This window comes from Mustelus asterias, chromosome 3, assembly GCF_964213995.1.
Source record: "Mustelus asterias chromosome 3, sMusAst1.hap1.1, whole genome shotgun sequence".
In the NCBI taxonomy this organism is placed as follows: domain Eukaryota; kingdom Metazoa; phylum Chordata; class Chondrichthyes; order Carcharhiniformes; family Triakidae; genus Mustelus; species Mustelus asterias.
In genome coordinates, this window is record NC_135803.1 from 104,336,096 (window position 1) to 104,354,172 (window position 18,077).

Genomic DNA, 18,077 nt, shown 5'->3' on the forward strand with positions numbered 1-18,077 from the left:
GCGATCAGCCTTGCCTTTCCAGTAGAAGGTGTATCTCCCTGCTTGTTCCTTCAGCTGCCCCTCCCTAGGAAGACAATTCTCATTGAGGGCAGCAATATCAATTCAGAGTCTTGATAGTTCGTGTCATACAACTGCAGTCCTTTTCAGACAGACACTCGAGTGTTCTAACATTCCAAGTTGCAAAATTTAAAAGTTTTCTTTCTTTGACCACAAAGATGGCAATTCTGCAGGGTATGGTTCCCCAACTAGAAGAAACTGGGACAGCCTATTTTTAGGGCACTTTTTCTACCCCCACCTCCCCATTTGGAGTGAGCAGAGGGTATCCTGAAGATGACCCATTCAGCCACAGATGCTGCTGCCCAAAAGGCACTCTTCTGCCATCTATGTGGAGATTCTTGACTTGGGACTTTCAGGCCCTTCCCCAGTGCCAATTCTCCATCACCACAGGACATGACAAATGGGCCGTGGAGAGAAACCCAAGAGGGACTTGGTTTAATGCAGGGAGCTTGGGGGCACTGTCATTGGTCACGTGATCTTGATGGGTTGATGGATGACCATCTTGTCACTACAGCTGATGAAACGCACAGTCTCTCTTTCCCTGTTCTGCCATTGAGGACTTTCCAGAGAGCCCTTTGTCTGGCACCTCCCCTCCCCCGCCACCCCCGTCCATGCTGCCAAGCATGGCCCTACCGGGAGCAAGGAGTACCTAAGGGCACTGCTCAAGGGATCACCAGAATCCACAAGCCTTTCCACCACATCAAGGTGATGATCCACTGGCGCTGGGGGGGGGGGGCGCGGAGAAAAGAATAGTCCCAAAGGCACTTGACAGGAGTGTGATCAATCAAAAAAACTGACACCGAATCGAAGGACAGGATCAAATATGTAAATTTTCATAGCATCTTAAAAGGGAGAGAGAGAGAGGCGGAATGGGGCCTGAGCTACATCCAGGATGAACGTAGGGGAAGTGGCAAAAGCCTAGAGTGGAGGACCACAGAGAACTGAGTATTGGAAAGATTGAAGAGATTACAGAGATAGGGAGGAGCAAGGTCTTGGAGGGATTTGAAAATAAAGACAAGAATTTTAAAACTGACCTGCTGCCAATGTAGGTCAGCAAGTGAGCAAGGGGTGCTCACTGATGTAAACAGCAGAGTTTAGCGTAAGCCTATACAGAGGATGTAAAACAGGAGGCTGGTCAAGTGAGCATTGAAATTAATGAGTATAGAGCTAAAGATGACTTGGACTTTGCCATTGAGGAAACATCCTGGTATCTTCCATCTAACGCTGCTGCTGTGGGGGCACCACGATCACCACAAGAACCGCAACAGTTCAAGATGATTCTTCACCATCACGGGTCCCCTTGCATCCCAGGGTAAAAAAAAAATCATATTTGTCCCTTTTACAGAAGATACACAATTTGCACTCAAGCACATATCCCAATCTCCAAACACGTGCACGTGGCAAAATATAAACTCCAACAGGTAAGCAGAAAGTCTCAATCAGCATTTTCCCACAAACAAGATTAGCCTGAGTGAACATGCCTCCCGTTTTACATCCTCCGTATAGGCTTATGCTAAACTCTGCTGCTTGCCTCAGTGAGCACCCCTTGCTCACTTATTAACAGCTCACAAATCTTAATGGGAAAGGCTGCATTAAATACAATTACTAAGCCAAATGTACCCAATGCAGGGACCTTCAGACCACTTTCGAGAGCTAACAATTCAGAATACCGTTTGTCCTTTTAAATGCATAATGAAGGCATCTTAAAAATAGCTTGTTTTAAATTGGCAGCATTGTAAACACTACCTGTGGTGTTGTCTTCATGATGTGGAGATGCCGGCGTTGGACTAGGGTAAACAGAGTAAGAAGTCTCACAACACCAGGTTAAAGTCCAACAGGTGTATTTGGTAACAAAATCCACTCGCTTTCGGAGCGCTGCTTCTTCTGAAGGAGCAGCGCTCCGAAAGCTAGTGGATTTTGCTACCAAATAAACCTGTTGGGCTTTAACCTGGTGCTGAGACACTTCTTACTGTGTTGTCTTCAACCAGCCTAGGCCCCAATTCACCGCTCGTTCTTTTAAGATGCTCATTAAAATCTACATATTTATACCTGTCTTATTCGGTGTCAATTTGTTTGACTGGTCACACTCCTGTCAAAGGCCTTTGGGACATCAAAGGTACAACATCAATGCAAGCTGTTATTGGTGGGCCTATTTTCAAGAATGTTGGTGCTGTAACTTTTCTTCATAAAGTTGCTAACTAAATTTATTGATTTCAACTGAAATGAACATTGGGTGGGAGGCATGACTGAGTTATAGACCTCCTGAGTAAAATTTGCGTTCTGCTTGACTCCTACTGTCAGCTTGACATATCTGCACACGGGCAGCAATAGTCAACCCAGCTTCATCAAAGTTCCTTGTATTGTAATTTCATCAGGTGACGGATGCCACTTAACCAGCTATTGGTTATGAGATTTCAACACGCAACTGACAGGGCAATTAAAATTAGACAGCACTGCAGTTAACATCCTTGGCAGTTTCAGTGCTGCTTCTCGATGTAGCCTTGGTAAAACAAACCTTTTCCAATGCCTGCAATCCTTCCGGAGTAGAGGATGTGCCTGAAGCATTTTCATTCAGAACTTGGAAAGCCCTATGTCATTGCGTGGGTGATGTGGGGGAAGCTACCACCCAGTTTGATATCAGCCTGGAACAGCTCATTTCCATAGCAACAGTCACCATACACAGAAGCAACACTGTATGAAATCAGCATGAAAGATCCATCGCAATGAAACCCCTTTCCCCTGTAACACCCCCTCCCACGACATACCCATTCATGTGTCACTCTGCATTAATAAGGACTTCCAATTGCCTTATTTAGTTTAAGTTTATTTATTGGTGTCGCAAGTAGGCTTACATTAACACTGCAATGAAGTTACTGTGAAAATCCCCTAGTTGCCACACTCCAGCGCCTGTTTCGGTACACTGAGGGAGAGTTTAGCATGGCCAAAGCACCTAACTAGCACGTCTTTTGGACTGAGGCAGGAAACCGGAGCACCCAGAGGAAACCCACGCAGATACGGGGAGAACATGCAGACTCCACACAGACAGTCACCACTGTGCCACCGTGCTGAGGGGTGTAGTTGGAAGGAGAAAACTCTGCTTGCAAACTTCAGTGTTCAGAATCTCGCTTATGTACGTCTCAAGGCAGGAAACATTCAACATAGAATTGGAAACCTACTTGAAAAGGAAGAAATTGCAAGGAATAGGATGATGGGGGAAAGGGGAATTCATTGGACAGTTCAAAGGCCAAGCAGAGGCAAGATGGGCCGAAAGACCTTTTGTATTACTTGACACTGCATAGGTAATTAAAAAAGGGCACTTTGTGACCCAACATCCCCTCATGGAGGGAGGTTGTTGAACAATTCAGGAGCAGCTTTTAAAATCCGATTGCTGCAGATTAGCTGCATCCAGTTTAAGAGATAGCGCAAGTGCTGTAAAATCAGTGTTTTAAAAAAAAAAATACTGCTGTCAAAAGTACTGCACTGCGATTAACTGTTCCCCTCTTCACCTGATAATTTATGGTGGCTGTGAGCTTGTCGGATTGCAAGATCCACCTTTCTTCATCAATGGTTTACGTGCAGAGTTGCTGCTGGATCTCCAGAGAGCTGCTTTGCCTCTCTTAAACAAGAGACCCAGGGTGAAGTGAGGGGAGAGTCTGGACGCAGACTTGAGTAATGTCTACATTCCAAGAAATAGAGAAACGGCACTGATGAACCTTGCAAGATTTACATCAGTTTGCATCGAATTAAAAAGCTTTTATCTTTTTTGCACAGGACAGGCTGGCTTTGACAGAAAGCAAAGACGGCACCAAAGTGTAAAGTTTTAATGAGGCCAATTTATATCCTACAGCTCCCCTCCAGTCTCCAACTCTACTGCAGTAGAAAAGCAGTGCAGCCTGCCAATGGAAAATCCTAGAATGCTGCCGTGTAGAGTTCAAGGCAGCTCACACCAGCCTCTCCCTTTCACTTTGCTGATAAAAGTTTCAGCTCACATGCCCTGCAGTTCAGCACCTCCATTATTCATGTCCTCTGTACATCTGGCACGTTAACCTTAAATGAGTGATGACCGAGCAGCGTGGGCTCCGCTCCAGCCAGCCCAGCTGCTCAAAGGTTGTTTACCGAAAATGTTTGCTTTTTTGGGTGTTGGCGGGGGTGACCGACTGGGAATGTCGCACCACACAGAGAAATTAAGTCGCTGAAATGAAACAGCCCCTTCCCTCACAGGAAATTGCAGTGCTGATAAGGTGAAAATGTTAAATGGTACACGTTGTTTTGTCCTGGCCCAGCTCCAAGGAGGAAAGAAAAATGACTTTGCGGGTTTCTTGTTGCATATTTGCCACTCCCCAAAGGGTGTGGGGGGAGAAGGGGGCTGTTAACCACCTCAAGAGGAATCAATGCTGAAAAGTCACTGAGCCCAACAGGGTAATGAAGCCAGAATACCTCTCTGTTGAAACGACAGAGCTGCTGAAGCAGCCGGGATTAGTGACTGATTGACTGCATTGGCTGATAATTCAGTTCCCTAGGCAATTCTTTCAAGCCAGCATTCTGGCTGATGTAACAGGGAGCAAAACACACAATCTTCAAAAAAAGTTGATGACAGACAAATAAGCAAGCACAAAAAGGATGTTTGTGTCCTGGACGCTGGCCTTGAAACTCCCTTTTCAAACGGTGTCCAGGGACCTTTCGAGTTCTTTCTCTTCTCAAGAGGGAGCTGCCCAGGCAACCAATTTTGCTTCAATTCCAAGTCCAACAAATCTGGTGTGGAGCTCTTCAAGGGATGTGGGCATCACTGGCCAGGCCATTTATTGCCCATCCCTAATTGCCCTTGAGAAGGTAATGGTGAGCAGCCTTCTTGAACTGTTGCAGTCCATGTGGTGTAGGTGCACTAACAGTGCTGTTAGGGAGGGAGTTCTAGGATTTTGACCCAGCGACAGTGAAGGAATGGGGATATATTTCCAAGTCAGGATGGTGAGTGGCTTGGAGGGGAACTTCCAGGTGGTGTTCCCATGTATCTTCTGTCCTTGGTCGAGGTCGTGGATTTGGAAGGTGCAGTCTGAGGAGACTTGGTAAGTTCCTGCAGTGCCTTGTAGATAGTACACACGGTTGCCAGTGTGTGTGTCAATGGTGGAGGGAGTGTGCCCACCCAGCATTGTCAATCCTACTCTAGTGACTACATCTTCAGTTTCCTGTCCTAACTCAGCTTGCAATTAATGCAGGGACAGGTTCAGGCATTGAGTGGGGCGGCACAGTGGCCAACACTGCTGCCACACAGTGCCACGGACCTGGGTTTGATTCCTGGCTTGGGTCACTGCACGGAGTCTGCACGTTCCCCCCATCTCTGCATGGATTTCCTCCAGGTGCTCCGGTTTCCTCCCACAGTCCAAACGATGTGCTGGTTAAATGCATTTACCATGCTAAATTCTCCCTCAGTGTGCCTGAACAGGCGCCAGAATGTGGTGACTGGGGGATTTTCACAGTGACTTCATTGCAATGTTAATGTAAACCTACTTGTGACACTAATAAATAAACCGAGTGGTTTTAATATTGCCATCTCAGCAATTGTTATTGGAGAAGGCTGCTCTCGTATGGGCAATTTATTTTGCCCATTGATCTGTACAAAAAGAAAATTAATCTTGTATCTTCTGTTTGAGATCCTGTGCAAGGAAACCTATTTGCATTTCCCTCTAATGTCCCATTGACATTATTAAGCTTCTTTTCAAAGGAACCCGTTCCACACCGTACTTGTGTCTCCAGTCTGCGCCATCCAGACCATGAATGGATAGGAAGCAGCGCCAAGATGCATGCACTATGGTGTGAAATGTCTAACTGTTGCTAAGTCACATTCATAGACTTACCAATGTGGCCACAAGTCGTCACTGGTACCAGGGACCAATGGAAGTCATGGTGCAAGCACATAGGGGAGATAGAGAGTCCAGCAGAGAAGAAGAGCAAGACCATCATGTGGGGACATTTCCTGCCTTCGGATTGAACCTTCAAACTCCTTCAAAGTCTACCTCTTTGCTGGGCCCACCAACCCTGTGGACTTTTCAGGAATTGAAGATTCATTTTCTAGATACTGCTGCTAGCGACCAGGGTGAAAAAATATCACAGGTGTGTTTAAACAAAAGTATATATTTTCCCAACTGCTTGGAGTTTGAAGAGGTTGGGGTGAAGAATGCCATTTCAAGAAGCTTCAAATGCTCATCAGCCAGGTAATGAAGAGTCTCTTTGCTTTACGATGGGACTGGGGAAGGTAGGAATGCCCCAAGTTGAATGCATCAACTGAACAATGATGGGAGTGGGCCGATTCGACGTTGAGTGATCAAATCACCAGAATTGTGCCCACCCAGAGCTGGCAATCCTACCTCCATTGACCAGGTCTTCAGTTACCTGCCTGAGTTCAGCTTGCACTGCCATTCCCCCCACACCCTCATCCTCCCCTGAAAATACTGCAATGCTCTTTGGGAAAGTTTGCTTCATTGAAGGTGCCATGTGAGCACAAGATGTTATTGTGGTCTGTTGCCTTGTTTACCCAACAATAACTAGGGTGGCTTCACTGTAATAAATGGAGCTTTAAACAGAGACAGCAACACAGAATCTGCTGTTAGAGGCGCTGCAGATGGGCTATGACTCATGAGTGAGCATTTATTATACAATGGTACATCTGAAAGGTATCGGGGGAGGAGGTGAGGAGGCAATTTTGGAACGAAATGCTGCAATTGTCACTTAATATTAAACATCACATTTTGGCAGCCTCAAAATGATAACTATCCTGGTTGATTCAGGTTATCAGAATACCTGGCAGGTAATTATCAAGGCACCAGTACAAAGTCAACATTTAACCCCAATATACAAAGGCTTTGAATACAATTTATTCCACAGCTCATTTCTCCTAGCCAGACCATCAAATCACTAACATTTGCAAATGAATTCATCTTTTTTTTTCTTCTCTTTTCCAATGACAAGCTAACTCCTTTCGCTTTGAAAGGTGAAAAAAAACGTAAGAGCTCATTAAAAAACCTCCCACTTTCAAAAAGCTCTTGTGTGCTGCGCAGCGAGTGAGAAAACAGGATATAAATAGAAGTTATATAACATCTCTTTGTTGATTTCAGTGCTGGAGAGAAATGCGAATGACCTTGTTTTGAGACTCAGCTGCCTGTGTCTAACTGTTGATAGGTTTATTTCCCATATTTGGAGATCATCTGACCAGAGCCCTCCTGTTAAGCATGTGAAAGTCTAAAGGGCTTCAGGTTTCCACGGTTTTCAGGATTTAATGACGATCAAATCACGCCAAGGCTGCTGCAATGGAGAAGGGTCGTGGGGATAAAATTCATTTGGCCAAGCAACCAGCCAAGCCACAGCAGCCAATCCCAAGTGGTCTCTCCTTCATTTGAGACTGTTCCCAGGGCTAACAGTTCACCTTCATCCAGACACTGGGTTGGCAGTGTGCATATCTCATTCTCTTTACTCTGCGGCTCAAAGGCCTTGTGTTAAAACAGAACCCATCACATCAGACTGGTTCGGAAACTTGCTCATCAGTTACCAGCACCCTGAGCGCATGCCATTACTTGTTGCTTTATACCACAGCCTTGAAACAACAGCCAACCCTCTACTGTCCCCACGTAAAACGGGAAAAATGCGAAGCAAGTCCTCACTTGTTATGGCTGCTCTTCTAATCAAACCTCCTCAATAAAAGAATAAGCATGCCACAGCTCAGAGTCCCAATGATCCAGCCAGATTTTATGCACCGAAGCAGATAGCACATTCAGCCGACACTGTCAGTCAGTAACATACCACAAGGTACCTACGCAATTTGTACTGTGCAAATATTGCATGCAGAAACCAGAATAAACTATTAAGCATGGACATTCCACTTTGAATTTAACATTGCCAAGGTCAGGAATGTTCATTTAATGCATCACTGTCTGGTGCCAATGCTCGGTTTTATGGGGATACATTCCATTCTTGAGGCTGCAGGGCATCAAAACTTATTTTAGAATTACACCAAAAAAAGGATCTAGAGATTAAAATGTCGCCAACTGATTTACAGACTTTATGGCCAAGTTCCTGGGAATTCAACTGCAGCTTTGATGCTATCTGCATACGCAAATTGAAATAAAATCAAAGCACATCTTGCAGAAAACCAAGTTCAAGTACATTGGTGTCACAACTTCAACAGGTTAGCTTATACGTCATTGCTGTTTTATGGAGGGAGGTGGAATGCTTGGTCATGATCTATGACACATTTGATAACATTAAGGGCCATGTTGCAAGAGAGTTGGTTAGAAAATCTCTTCAGCTTTGGAGGCTTGGCTTGAATCAAGTCACAGAGCGAGTGATGATGTTTTTGTCAATCAGGTTGCCCGCTAGTGGCAGAAATGAGGCCAAGACACTGCCACTGGCAGCCCAGCATGCCAGCTCAGGGGGAATTTTTTTCCCATGCCAACTGAGGCAGAGGCAACAGTGAGACCAGCTGCCATGGATACTGAAGGCAACCATCTTTATTTTCCAGTCAACATGCACGGCCGGCGTGGATCTTCTTGGGTGACCTATGTGCAGTCCCTGGCCCTCTTATATTGGTCTGCAATGAAAACAGAGTGGGTTTCAGAGCACCTGCAGACTATGCATGCATCAAGAAGTAGTTCCACAATCGATTCCACTTTCTGATGTCTGTAAACAGTTAGCATAAGGTTGTGAAAGAACTCAGGGTCATAATCCCAACCATGTTTGATGCAGAAATCCCATAAGTCTTTCTTTAAAGGTGAGCAAAAAGTCATCAAGCAGCATAATCCCATTCTTCTGGGCAACATTTACAGCAATATTAACAGCACTACTTTTTTTATTCAAAAGTGGGACATGGGTGTTGCTGACTGGCCAGCATTTATTGCCCATCCTTAGTTGCCCTTGAGAAGGTGATGGTGAGCTGCCTTCTTGATTGCTGCAATCCATGTTCTGTGAGTTGACCCACAATGCTGTTGAGGGAATTCCAGGATTTTGACCCAGTGATTGCAAAGGAACGGCGATATATTTCCAAGTCAGGATGATGAGTGGCTTGGAGGGGAACTTGCAGGTGGTGGTGTTCCCATTTATCTGCTGCTTTTGTCCTTCTAGATGGAAGTGGTCGTGGGCTCGGAAGGTGCTGTCTAAGGATCTTTGGTGAATTGCTGCAGTGCATCTTGTAGATAGTAGCAGCAGCATGTACTGAGCGCCAGTGGTGGAGGGATTGAATGTGTGTAGATGTGGTGCCAATCAAGCGGGCTGCATTGTCCTGGATGGTGTCAAGCTTCTTGAGTGTTGTTGGAGCTGCACCCATCCAGGCAAGTGTGGAGTATTCGATCACACTCCTGGCTTATTCCTTGTAGATGGTGGATAGGCTTTGGGGAGTCAGGTGGTGAGTTACTCGCTGCAGTATTCCTAGCATCTGACCTGCTCTTGTAGCCACTGTGTTTATGTGGTGAGTCCAGTTGAGTTTCTGGTCAATGCATAGTCTGCAGGTGCTCTGAAACCCACTCTGTTTTCATTGCAGACCAAGGATGTTGACTAGCAGATAAATCTACACCCAGTGAATGAGTCAGGAGGTAATAGTCCAAAAAAGTATCAAAGGAAGAACAAAAAGTGTAAATAAACATAAATACAGATATTATCTTTATATACGAACACAAAATAAGGGGATTTGATTTATCGTCACATGTATTAGTATACAGTGAAAAGTATTGTTTCTTGCATGCTATAGAAAAAGCATACTATACATAGAGAAGGAAAGGAGAAGATGCAGAATGTAGTGTTACAGTCATAGGTAGGATGTAGAAAGATCAACTTAATGCGAGGTAGGTCCACTCAGAAGTCTGACAGCAGCAGGGAAGGAGCTGTCTTGGAGTCGGTTGGTACGTGATCTCAGACTTTTGTATCTTTTTCCTGATGGAAGAAGGTGGAAGAGAGTATTGTCCAGGGTGCGTAGGGTCCTTGATTATGCTGGCTGCTTTTCCGAGGCATGGGAAGTGTAGACAGTATCAATGGGTGGGAGGCTGGTTTGAGTGATGGACTGGGCTTCGTTCACGACCCTTTGTGGTTTATTGTGGTCTTTGACAGAGCAGGAGCCATACCAAGCTGTGATACAACCAGAAAGAATGCTTTCTATGGTGCATCTGTAGAAGTTGGTGAGAGTTGTAGCGGACATGCCAAATTTCCTTAGTCACCTGAGAAAGTGGAGGCATCGGTGGGCTTTCTTAACTATAGTGTCCGCATGGGGGGACCAGTACAGGTTGTTGGTGATCTGGACACCTAAAAACTTGAAGCTCTCAACCATTTCTACTTTGTCCACATTGATGTAGACAGGGGCATGTTCTCCTTTAAGCTTCCTGAAGTCGATGACAATCTCCTTCGTTTTGTTGACATTGAGGGAGAGATTATTGTTGTTGCACCATTTCACCTGATTCGCTATCTCTTTTCTGTACTGTCTCGTCATTGTTTGAGATCCGACCCACTACGGTGGTGTCATCAGCAAACTTGAAAATCGCGTTGGAGGGGAATTTGGCCACACAGTCAAAGGTGTATAAGGAGTATAGTAGGGGGCTGAGAACACAGCCTTGTGGGGCACCGGTGTTGAGGATAATCGTGGAGGAGGTGTTGTTGCCTATCCTTACTGATTGTGATCTGTGGGTTAGGAAGTCTAGGGTCCAGTCACAGAGGGAGGAGCCGAGCCCCAGGCCACGAAGTTTAGAGATGAGTCTCGTAGGAATAATGTTGTTAAAGACTGAGCTGTGGTCTATGAATAGAAGCCTGACATAGGTGTCTTTGTTATTTAGGTGTTCCAGGGTTGAATGTAGGGCCAGGGAGATGGCGGCTGCTGTGGACCTGTTGTGGCGATAGGCGAACTGTGGTGGATCAAGACAGTCTGGAAGGCAGGAATTGATTTGTGCCATGACTAATCTTATGAAGCACTTCATAATGATGGATGTCAAAGCCACCGGACGATAATCATTAAGGCATGCTGTCTGGCTTTTCTTTGGTACCAGGATGATGGTTGTCTTCTTGAAGCAGCTAGGGACCTCAGACTGGTGTAAAGAGGGGTTGAAAATGTCTGTGAATACCCCCGCCAGCTGCTCCGCGCAGGACCTGAGTGCTCATTCGGGTATCCCATTTGGGCAAGTCACTTTCCATGGGTTGACTTTTGAGAAGGCTGCTCTGACATTGGTTTCGTCCGAGGCTTCCGGGCTGGAGGGCGTGCTCTCGCTAACCTCTTGCTCAAAACAGGCATAGAGGGGTGCACTGGAGCCAGCGATTTTACCTGCCTTCATCTTGTAGCCTGTTATGTCTTGCAGACCTTGCCATAGTCGGTGGGAGTCCGTGTGGCTAGCCTGGGATTCTAGTTTGGTTCAGTATTGTCTTTTGACACGTTTGATAGACCTCCATAGATCGTATCTGGTTTTCTTGTATAGGTCTGGATCGCCTGACTTGAACACCTCAGACCTGGACTTCAACAAGCAGCAGGTACCCCTGTTCATCCATTGTTTTCAGTTGAGAAACACACAGATTTGCTTCTTTGGCACACAGTCTTCTACAACTTACTAATGAAGTCAGTTACTGTAATGGCGTACTCGTTCAGGCTGGTCACAGATTTTTAAATACTGACCAGTCGACTGACTCTAAGCAGTCCCGTAAGAGATTATCCAATTCCTCAGACCAACATTGCACTTTCTTCGATGGATTTTCCCGTTTCAGCTTTTGCTTCTAAGCCGGGAGCAGGAGCACAGCCTTGTGGTCTGATTTACCAAAGGTAAAGAAATCATGCAGAGAATGAAGTGTGAAACAAGCATTCCATACAATTGCAATTCCCAGCATTAGACAAAGAGCTTTTGGGAAACATTGAGCTGTAAAGTGATTCCCTTGGGCAACAGACGCTGACAGGATGTGCCAACTTAGAATAGGAATAGATTATCAATTCTAACTGAGGTGCTGTGATAGCTCATGTTTTGGCCACACTAACAATGATTTTGCAGTGGGCAGCATATTATTTTGAAACATTGTCCACCTTACTGCCGTATTCGAGTATATATTGCCACCTTAGGCTTGCAAGTCACAAAAGCCTGAACATAGGTATGACATTACATACCATTAACATGATTACATACTTGTCTAAGGGAAGAGAAAAGAGCGAAACTTGCTTGGAAAGTGTTTGCTACTTTATACCAGTATAATAATGCAGCATTGACATTGTACTCTGAGTGAACAGAAAAACAGCAGGAAGTGAAGAATATGCTACAAGTAGGGACAAGTGGGAAACAATCAAATGGCATTCCTAGCTCCTGGTCGACCTGTACAGCACTGTGACGTAACTTTTTTAAAAAGCTCTGAAGAGGCATACAGACTCAAAACTTAACTGTGTTCCTCTCTCCAGTAAGAAGTCTCACAACACCAGGTTAAAGTCCAACAGGTTTATTTAGAAGCAAAAGCCACTAGCTTTCGGAGCACTGCCCCTTCGTCAGGTGAGTGGGAGTTCTGTTCACTAACAGGGCATACAGAGACACAAACTCAATTTACAAAATAATGGTTGGAATGCGAATCTTTACTGGTAATCAAGTCTTAAAGGTACAGACAATGTGAGTGGAGAGGGTTAAGCACAGGTTAAAGAGATGTGTATTGCCTCCGGACAGGACAGTTAGTGAGATTTTGCAAGCCCAGGCAAGTCATGAGGGTTACAGATAGTGTGACATGAACCCAAGATCCTGGTTGAGGCTGTCCTCATGTGTGCGGAACTTGGCTATCAGTCTCTGCTCAGCAACTCTGCGCTGTCGTGTGTCGTGAAGGCCGCCTTGGAGAACGCATTCTCTAAGTGTTGAGAGACTTCTTACTGTGTTTACCCCAGTCCAACGCCAGCATCTCCACATCATTTCTCTCTCCACCCATGCTGCCAGGCCTGCTTAGTCTTTCCAGCACTTGGTCTTTATTTCAGATTTCCAGCAGCCGCAGCATTTGGCTTTTATATGAAAAAAAGTTGTCAGGATGTGGGCATCACCGGAAGGGCCAGCATTTATTGTCCATTCCTAGTTGTTATTGGAAAACACCCTCAAACTGCTGTAGTCCATGCGAAGGTGTGTACTAGGTGCTGTTAGGTATAAAGTTCCAGCACTTTGACAGTGACAATGAGGGAATGATAATATATATCTAAGTCAATGGGAATCAGGAGGAAAACTATCCAGTGGCTGGACTCGTACCTAGCACAAAGGAAGATGATTGGGGTTGTTAGAGGCCAATCTTCACAACCCCAGGTCATTACAATAGGAGTTCCACCGAATTGCGTCCGAGACTCAGACATCTCCAACTATAACCTTAGGCCCAAAATCAAGTCATAAACTGGGGTGTTTGGTGAAGACAACAGTTCAGTTCCATTCACAACTGCTCAGGTGCTAAAGCAATCTGTGTCCACATGCAAGACCTGATGAAATTCAGGCTTAAGTTGATAAGTGGCAAATATAATTTGTGATTCACAAGGTGCCCAACAATAACATTCTCCAAAGAAGGATACCAATGACCTCCTCTGGTTTCCTCCCACAGTCCAAAGTTGAGCGGGTTAGGTGACTTGGCCATGCCAAATTGCTTAGTGTCCCAAGATGTACAGGTTAAATGGATTAGCCGTGGTAAATGTGTGGGGTTACAGGAAAAGGGCGGGGAAGATGGCCTGGGAAAGATGCTCTATCAGAGAGTCGGTGCAGATTCAATGGGCCAAATGGCCTCTCCTGCACCATATGGATTTTATTCTATGATTCTATGAAATAATAATCCATTTTTCTCTTCTTCCAACCAAAGTGGACAGCCTCACATTTTCCCAAATTATACTCCATCTGCCAATTTTTTGTCCACTCAACTTAATAAATCTAGGATCCCCTTGCAGACACTTTGTATCCTCCTCACAACTTGCTTTCCCACCCATCTTTACATCAGCAGCAAATTTGGTTACGATACAGTCGGTCCCTTCATTCAACTCATTAATATAAATCGTTGATGGAGATGGTCTGTGAACCAGACAGCAATCCCCTGGAATTTTCTCCAGCAACTCATTATCAAGATTTAGCTTTTGCAGATATCTTCGATGCAGTAAATGTTTATTATAGCAGTAACTAATTTTCACGGCATTACACATGGGGATGAAAAACACAGGAATCAAGCTCCCCCATCCTCTCAAACACCACCCCCCACTCCAAACACCATATTTAGACATCCAAAGTACACATACCAGCTAATTCAAGATATTAATGTTTAAACTGGGGAATACAATTACTCAACTAAAATCAAAAGAGTCAAAATACAAACATACAATTAGGAAATGATCCGCCTGCCCAATCAACAGTTTGCATTTACCTTTAACATGACACAACATCTCAGGGCACTCCGCAGAAGCATTATCAAACAAATCGGAGAACCAGCCACACAAGGAGATATTAAAACCGGAAGCTTGGTCAAAGAGATAGGCGTTAAATAGCGCTCATAGGGGAGATAGGTAGAAGCATGGAGAGGAAATCACAGAGCTTGGCATCTCGGTGACTGAAGGCATGGCCAAAGGGGTGAAGAAAATCAGGGATCACCAAGAGGTCAGAATGGGAGGATCACAATAGATTGTAGGGCAGTAGTGGGGTAACAGAAATTAGGAGGGGTGACTTCATGGAGGAATTTGAACATAAGGATGAAAATTCTATCATCAAAACATTGCTGATCCAGCATACAGTGTAGTTCATAATTCACTTAATCAAAGGGCTATAGCAGTCAAGATTAGGATAATTCTATTCACTATTATACTCACTTGAATTGTAGTGTTGCCCCCTTCCAGCAGAGCTATTGCAAGTAGGATACTTTCATGGAAGACCCGGTCACTGGTTGCATTCATTATGAGGTCTATGACTAGGTCAGATGCCCCTTCTTTATCCAAGTGACATTGTACCTCTGCTAGGCTCATCTCACCCCGGCTCAACGTGCCTGGCCCCGGACCACTTCCTGAAATACATACAACAGTCTCAAAAACTCTAGACAAGAGAAAGCTGATCGGTTGGCTACACAACAACAACAAATGGGCTTTTTAGTTACTTCATATTTACTGGGACATCAGCAAGTTTTAATATTTAATTTTCAAATAAAGTGAAAGTGTTTTTACAAAGAGCCACTACAATAAGACCATTCTCAGTTGTTGCAACCCACTGCACATGCTGTAAGAATATTCCAGGTCATCACAGGGAGTTGTGCATCAAACCAACATCTTTGAAATGCTTTTTAATATCATTTTTCTATACATGTACATTATGCTGATACTGCCCAAATAATATTCCATTAATTCAGCCAAAGCTCTGTACAAAATGGCTGTGTTAACAAAGAAAAGAAAATTAAAGCGTCATATTAAATATTTGCAGCAGTACTTTTGACAGAAGCACACAATAGCTGGAGAGGGCATTGGTATGACATTCTGGAAAACACTTGCCCTAAAGGAGGCAGAAATACTTCTGAAATCAGTAAATGTTTCCTTCATTCACTACCCTGAACAACTAAATGCTCCGAGAGGACAAAACCTCCAGAAACAGCTTTGATTCAAATTCCAGGTGGATTTCCAAGTTGCCAATCCTCAATCAACAAATCGAAGAAGCATTTAGCAACTGTGTGAAATGTTCCACAGAGAAGCTACAAATACCATCCAGAACTTTCTGTCAGCAGTCCCTCATGATTGCCGCAGATCCTGTTGAGCCTTCTACAATCAATCAATCATAGTACGTTTTCTTCCTAGCATTTGCCAACAATGCTGTATTACCTATCCTGGACTTTGCATCTCAGCTAAATATTGTAAATGTCACAGCAGTAGATCATAGAATCATAGAAACCCTACAGTGCAGAAGGAAGCCATTCGGCCCATCGAGTCTGCACCGACCACAATCCCACCCAGGCCCCACCCCCACATATTTTACCCACTAATCCCTCTAACCTACGCATCTCAGGACTCTAAGGGGCAATTTTTAACCTGGCCAATCAACCTAACCCGCACATCTTTGGACTGTGGGAGGAAACCGGAGCACCCGGAGGAAACCCACACAGACACGAGGAGAATGTGCAAACTCCACACAGACAGTGACCCAAGCCGGGAATCGAACCCAGGTCCCTGGAGCTGTGAAGCAGCAGTGCTAACCACTGTGCTAGCGTGCCACCCTTAACAATGGTAATCTTGTGCTGGTAGTGTCTTTTTCAAGCTCCAAACCATTAATTTGAAGCCAGCCAGCAAGAAAATCCAGATCTGATCATTTTGTCAACCAGATTCACACAATGTCTGATCGGGAGTTCTGCACAGAGAACTATGAGGCCTGTCTTGACAGGCTGAGATGAAAAACCAACTTCCATTGGTCTCGCTGATGGCGGCGTTGGGAAGGCGCGATTTCAAGGGGTGAAGGCCAGGTTAAAAAGTATCCCGTCTCAAAGATAACTCTGGAGAACCAATGTAATGAGGACTGCAAGCACCTATGTATGAAATTTACATCATTTACACAAAGGTAAAACAGCAAAGCTGTGAACAATACACACACTTCGCCCCCAGGCTCTGTGGGCCTAATCTCCAAGCTTTGACCTACCCCTCAGATGCTCTGGAATTCTATGCCCACTGAAGTGGGAGGCTACCTTGTTGAATATGTTTAAATCACGGATAGATGGATTCCTGATCGGTAAGGGAATTAGGGGTTATAGGGATCAGGCGGGTAAGTGGAACTGATCCACTTCAGATCAGCCATGATCTTATTGAATGGCGGGGCAGGCTCGAGGGGCTCAATGGCCTACTCCTGCTCCTATTTCTTATGCTCTTATGCTAGTTTAGACTGAAACAGGGCAAAGTGCAATACATTAAATCAGGGTCAAAAGCTGAAGTCCCAGCTAATCCAAGCAGATATTTAGGCTGCAGTTCACTCCTTGCTTGTGGCTTTGAATATATTCACCATCTCCAATTCTGATCGAGTAAAATCAGTTGCAAGCAGATCAAAAATAACAATCAGCAAAAAAAAGTTAATTAAGCTTAATTTAAACCCAAAGCAACTTTTAGTCATAACAAATAAAATAGGATAATCGGATCAGGAGGCCATTCAGCCCCTCGAGTCTATTCCACCATTCAATTTGATCAATTATAGTTTATCTCTATTGCAACTGCATTCACCTGCTTTGGTTCCATATTCCTCAAAATGCCGTCTTTAGGAACAGAATTTTGGATTGTCCCTGAATGGCCCACCTCCAACTTTAAGGATATGCCACTAGTTCTGAACTTCCCTACCAAATAAAATAGTTTTTCCCGACCTATCCTAATACACTCTTTAATCATCTACAACACCTCAATTAAAAGGCCTCCAGGAAGCACCAGCCTAGTCTAGTCTAGTTTAATCTAGCCTGTATGCAACCAGCCCTCATCCTTTAACTTATTTAACCCCTGTATCATTCAGAAAATACTCTTTCCACTCATTCATGGGATGTGGGCGTTGCTGGCTGGGCCAACATTTATTGCCCATCCCCAAGGGCATTTAGGAGTCAACCATATTGCTATGGTTCTGGAGTCACATGTGGGCCAGATTAGGTAAGGGGGACAGATTTCCTTCCCTAAAGGACATTGTGAACCAGATGGGTTTTTAATGCCAATTGATTCATGGTCATCATTAAACTTTTAATTGAATTCAAATTTCACCATCTGCTGTGGTGGGATTTGAACCTGGGTCCCCAGAGCATTATCCCGGATCTCTGGATTACCAGTCCAATGACAAAGCCACTACGCTACTGCAGATCATTAAAGCTGACAAGCAGCATCACAAATTATAATGCAGAAAGAAGCTGGTGTGTACTGGCTGCCACTTTCAGCATATCCTTCCCCACAGAACTTCATTCAGGTGTCTGTGCAGGGACTCGATAATTCCGAAGAAGGGAGGATATTATTTTCTCTGTGCCAAACAGGATAAGAAACTGCATACATCACAAAGTAACAACAGTGGCATTCCCAATTATCCTTTGGCACGAACCCCAAT

General features: G+C 44.7%; 1 protein-coding gene across 1 annotated transcript in view; it reads right to left on the minus strand.

Annotated features, from left to right (window-relative positions):
- The window catches only part of itpr1b (inositol 1,4,5-trisphosphate receptor, type 1b), a 521,126-nt gene that overhangs the window by 191,230 nt on the left and 311,819 nt on the right, over window positions 1-18,077 (minus strand). The window contains exon 42 of the mRNA XM_078209411.1: window positions 14,852-15,042. Within this exon, the coding sequence (XP_078065537.1) occupies window positions 14,852-15,042 (191 nt within the window). The remainder of the gene's footprint in view (window positions 1-14,851; window positions 15,043-18,077) is intronic.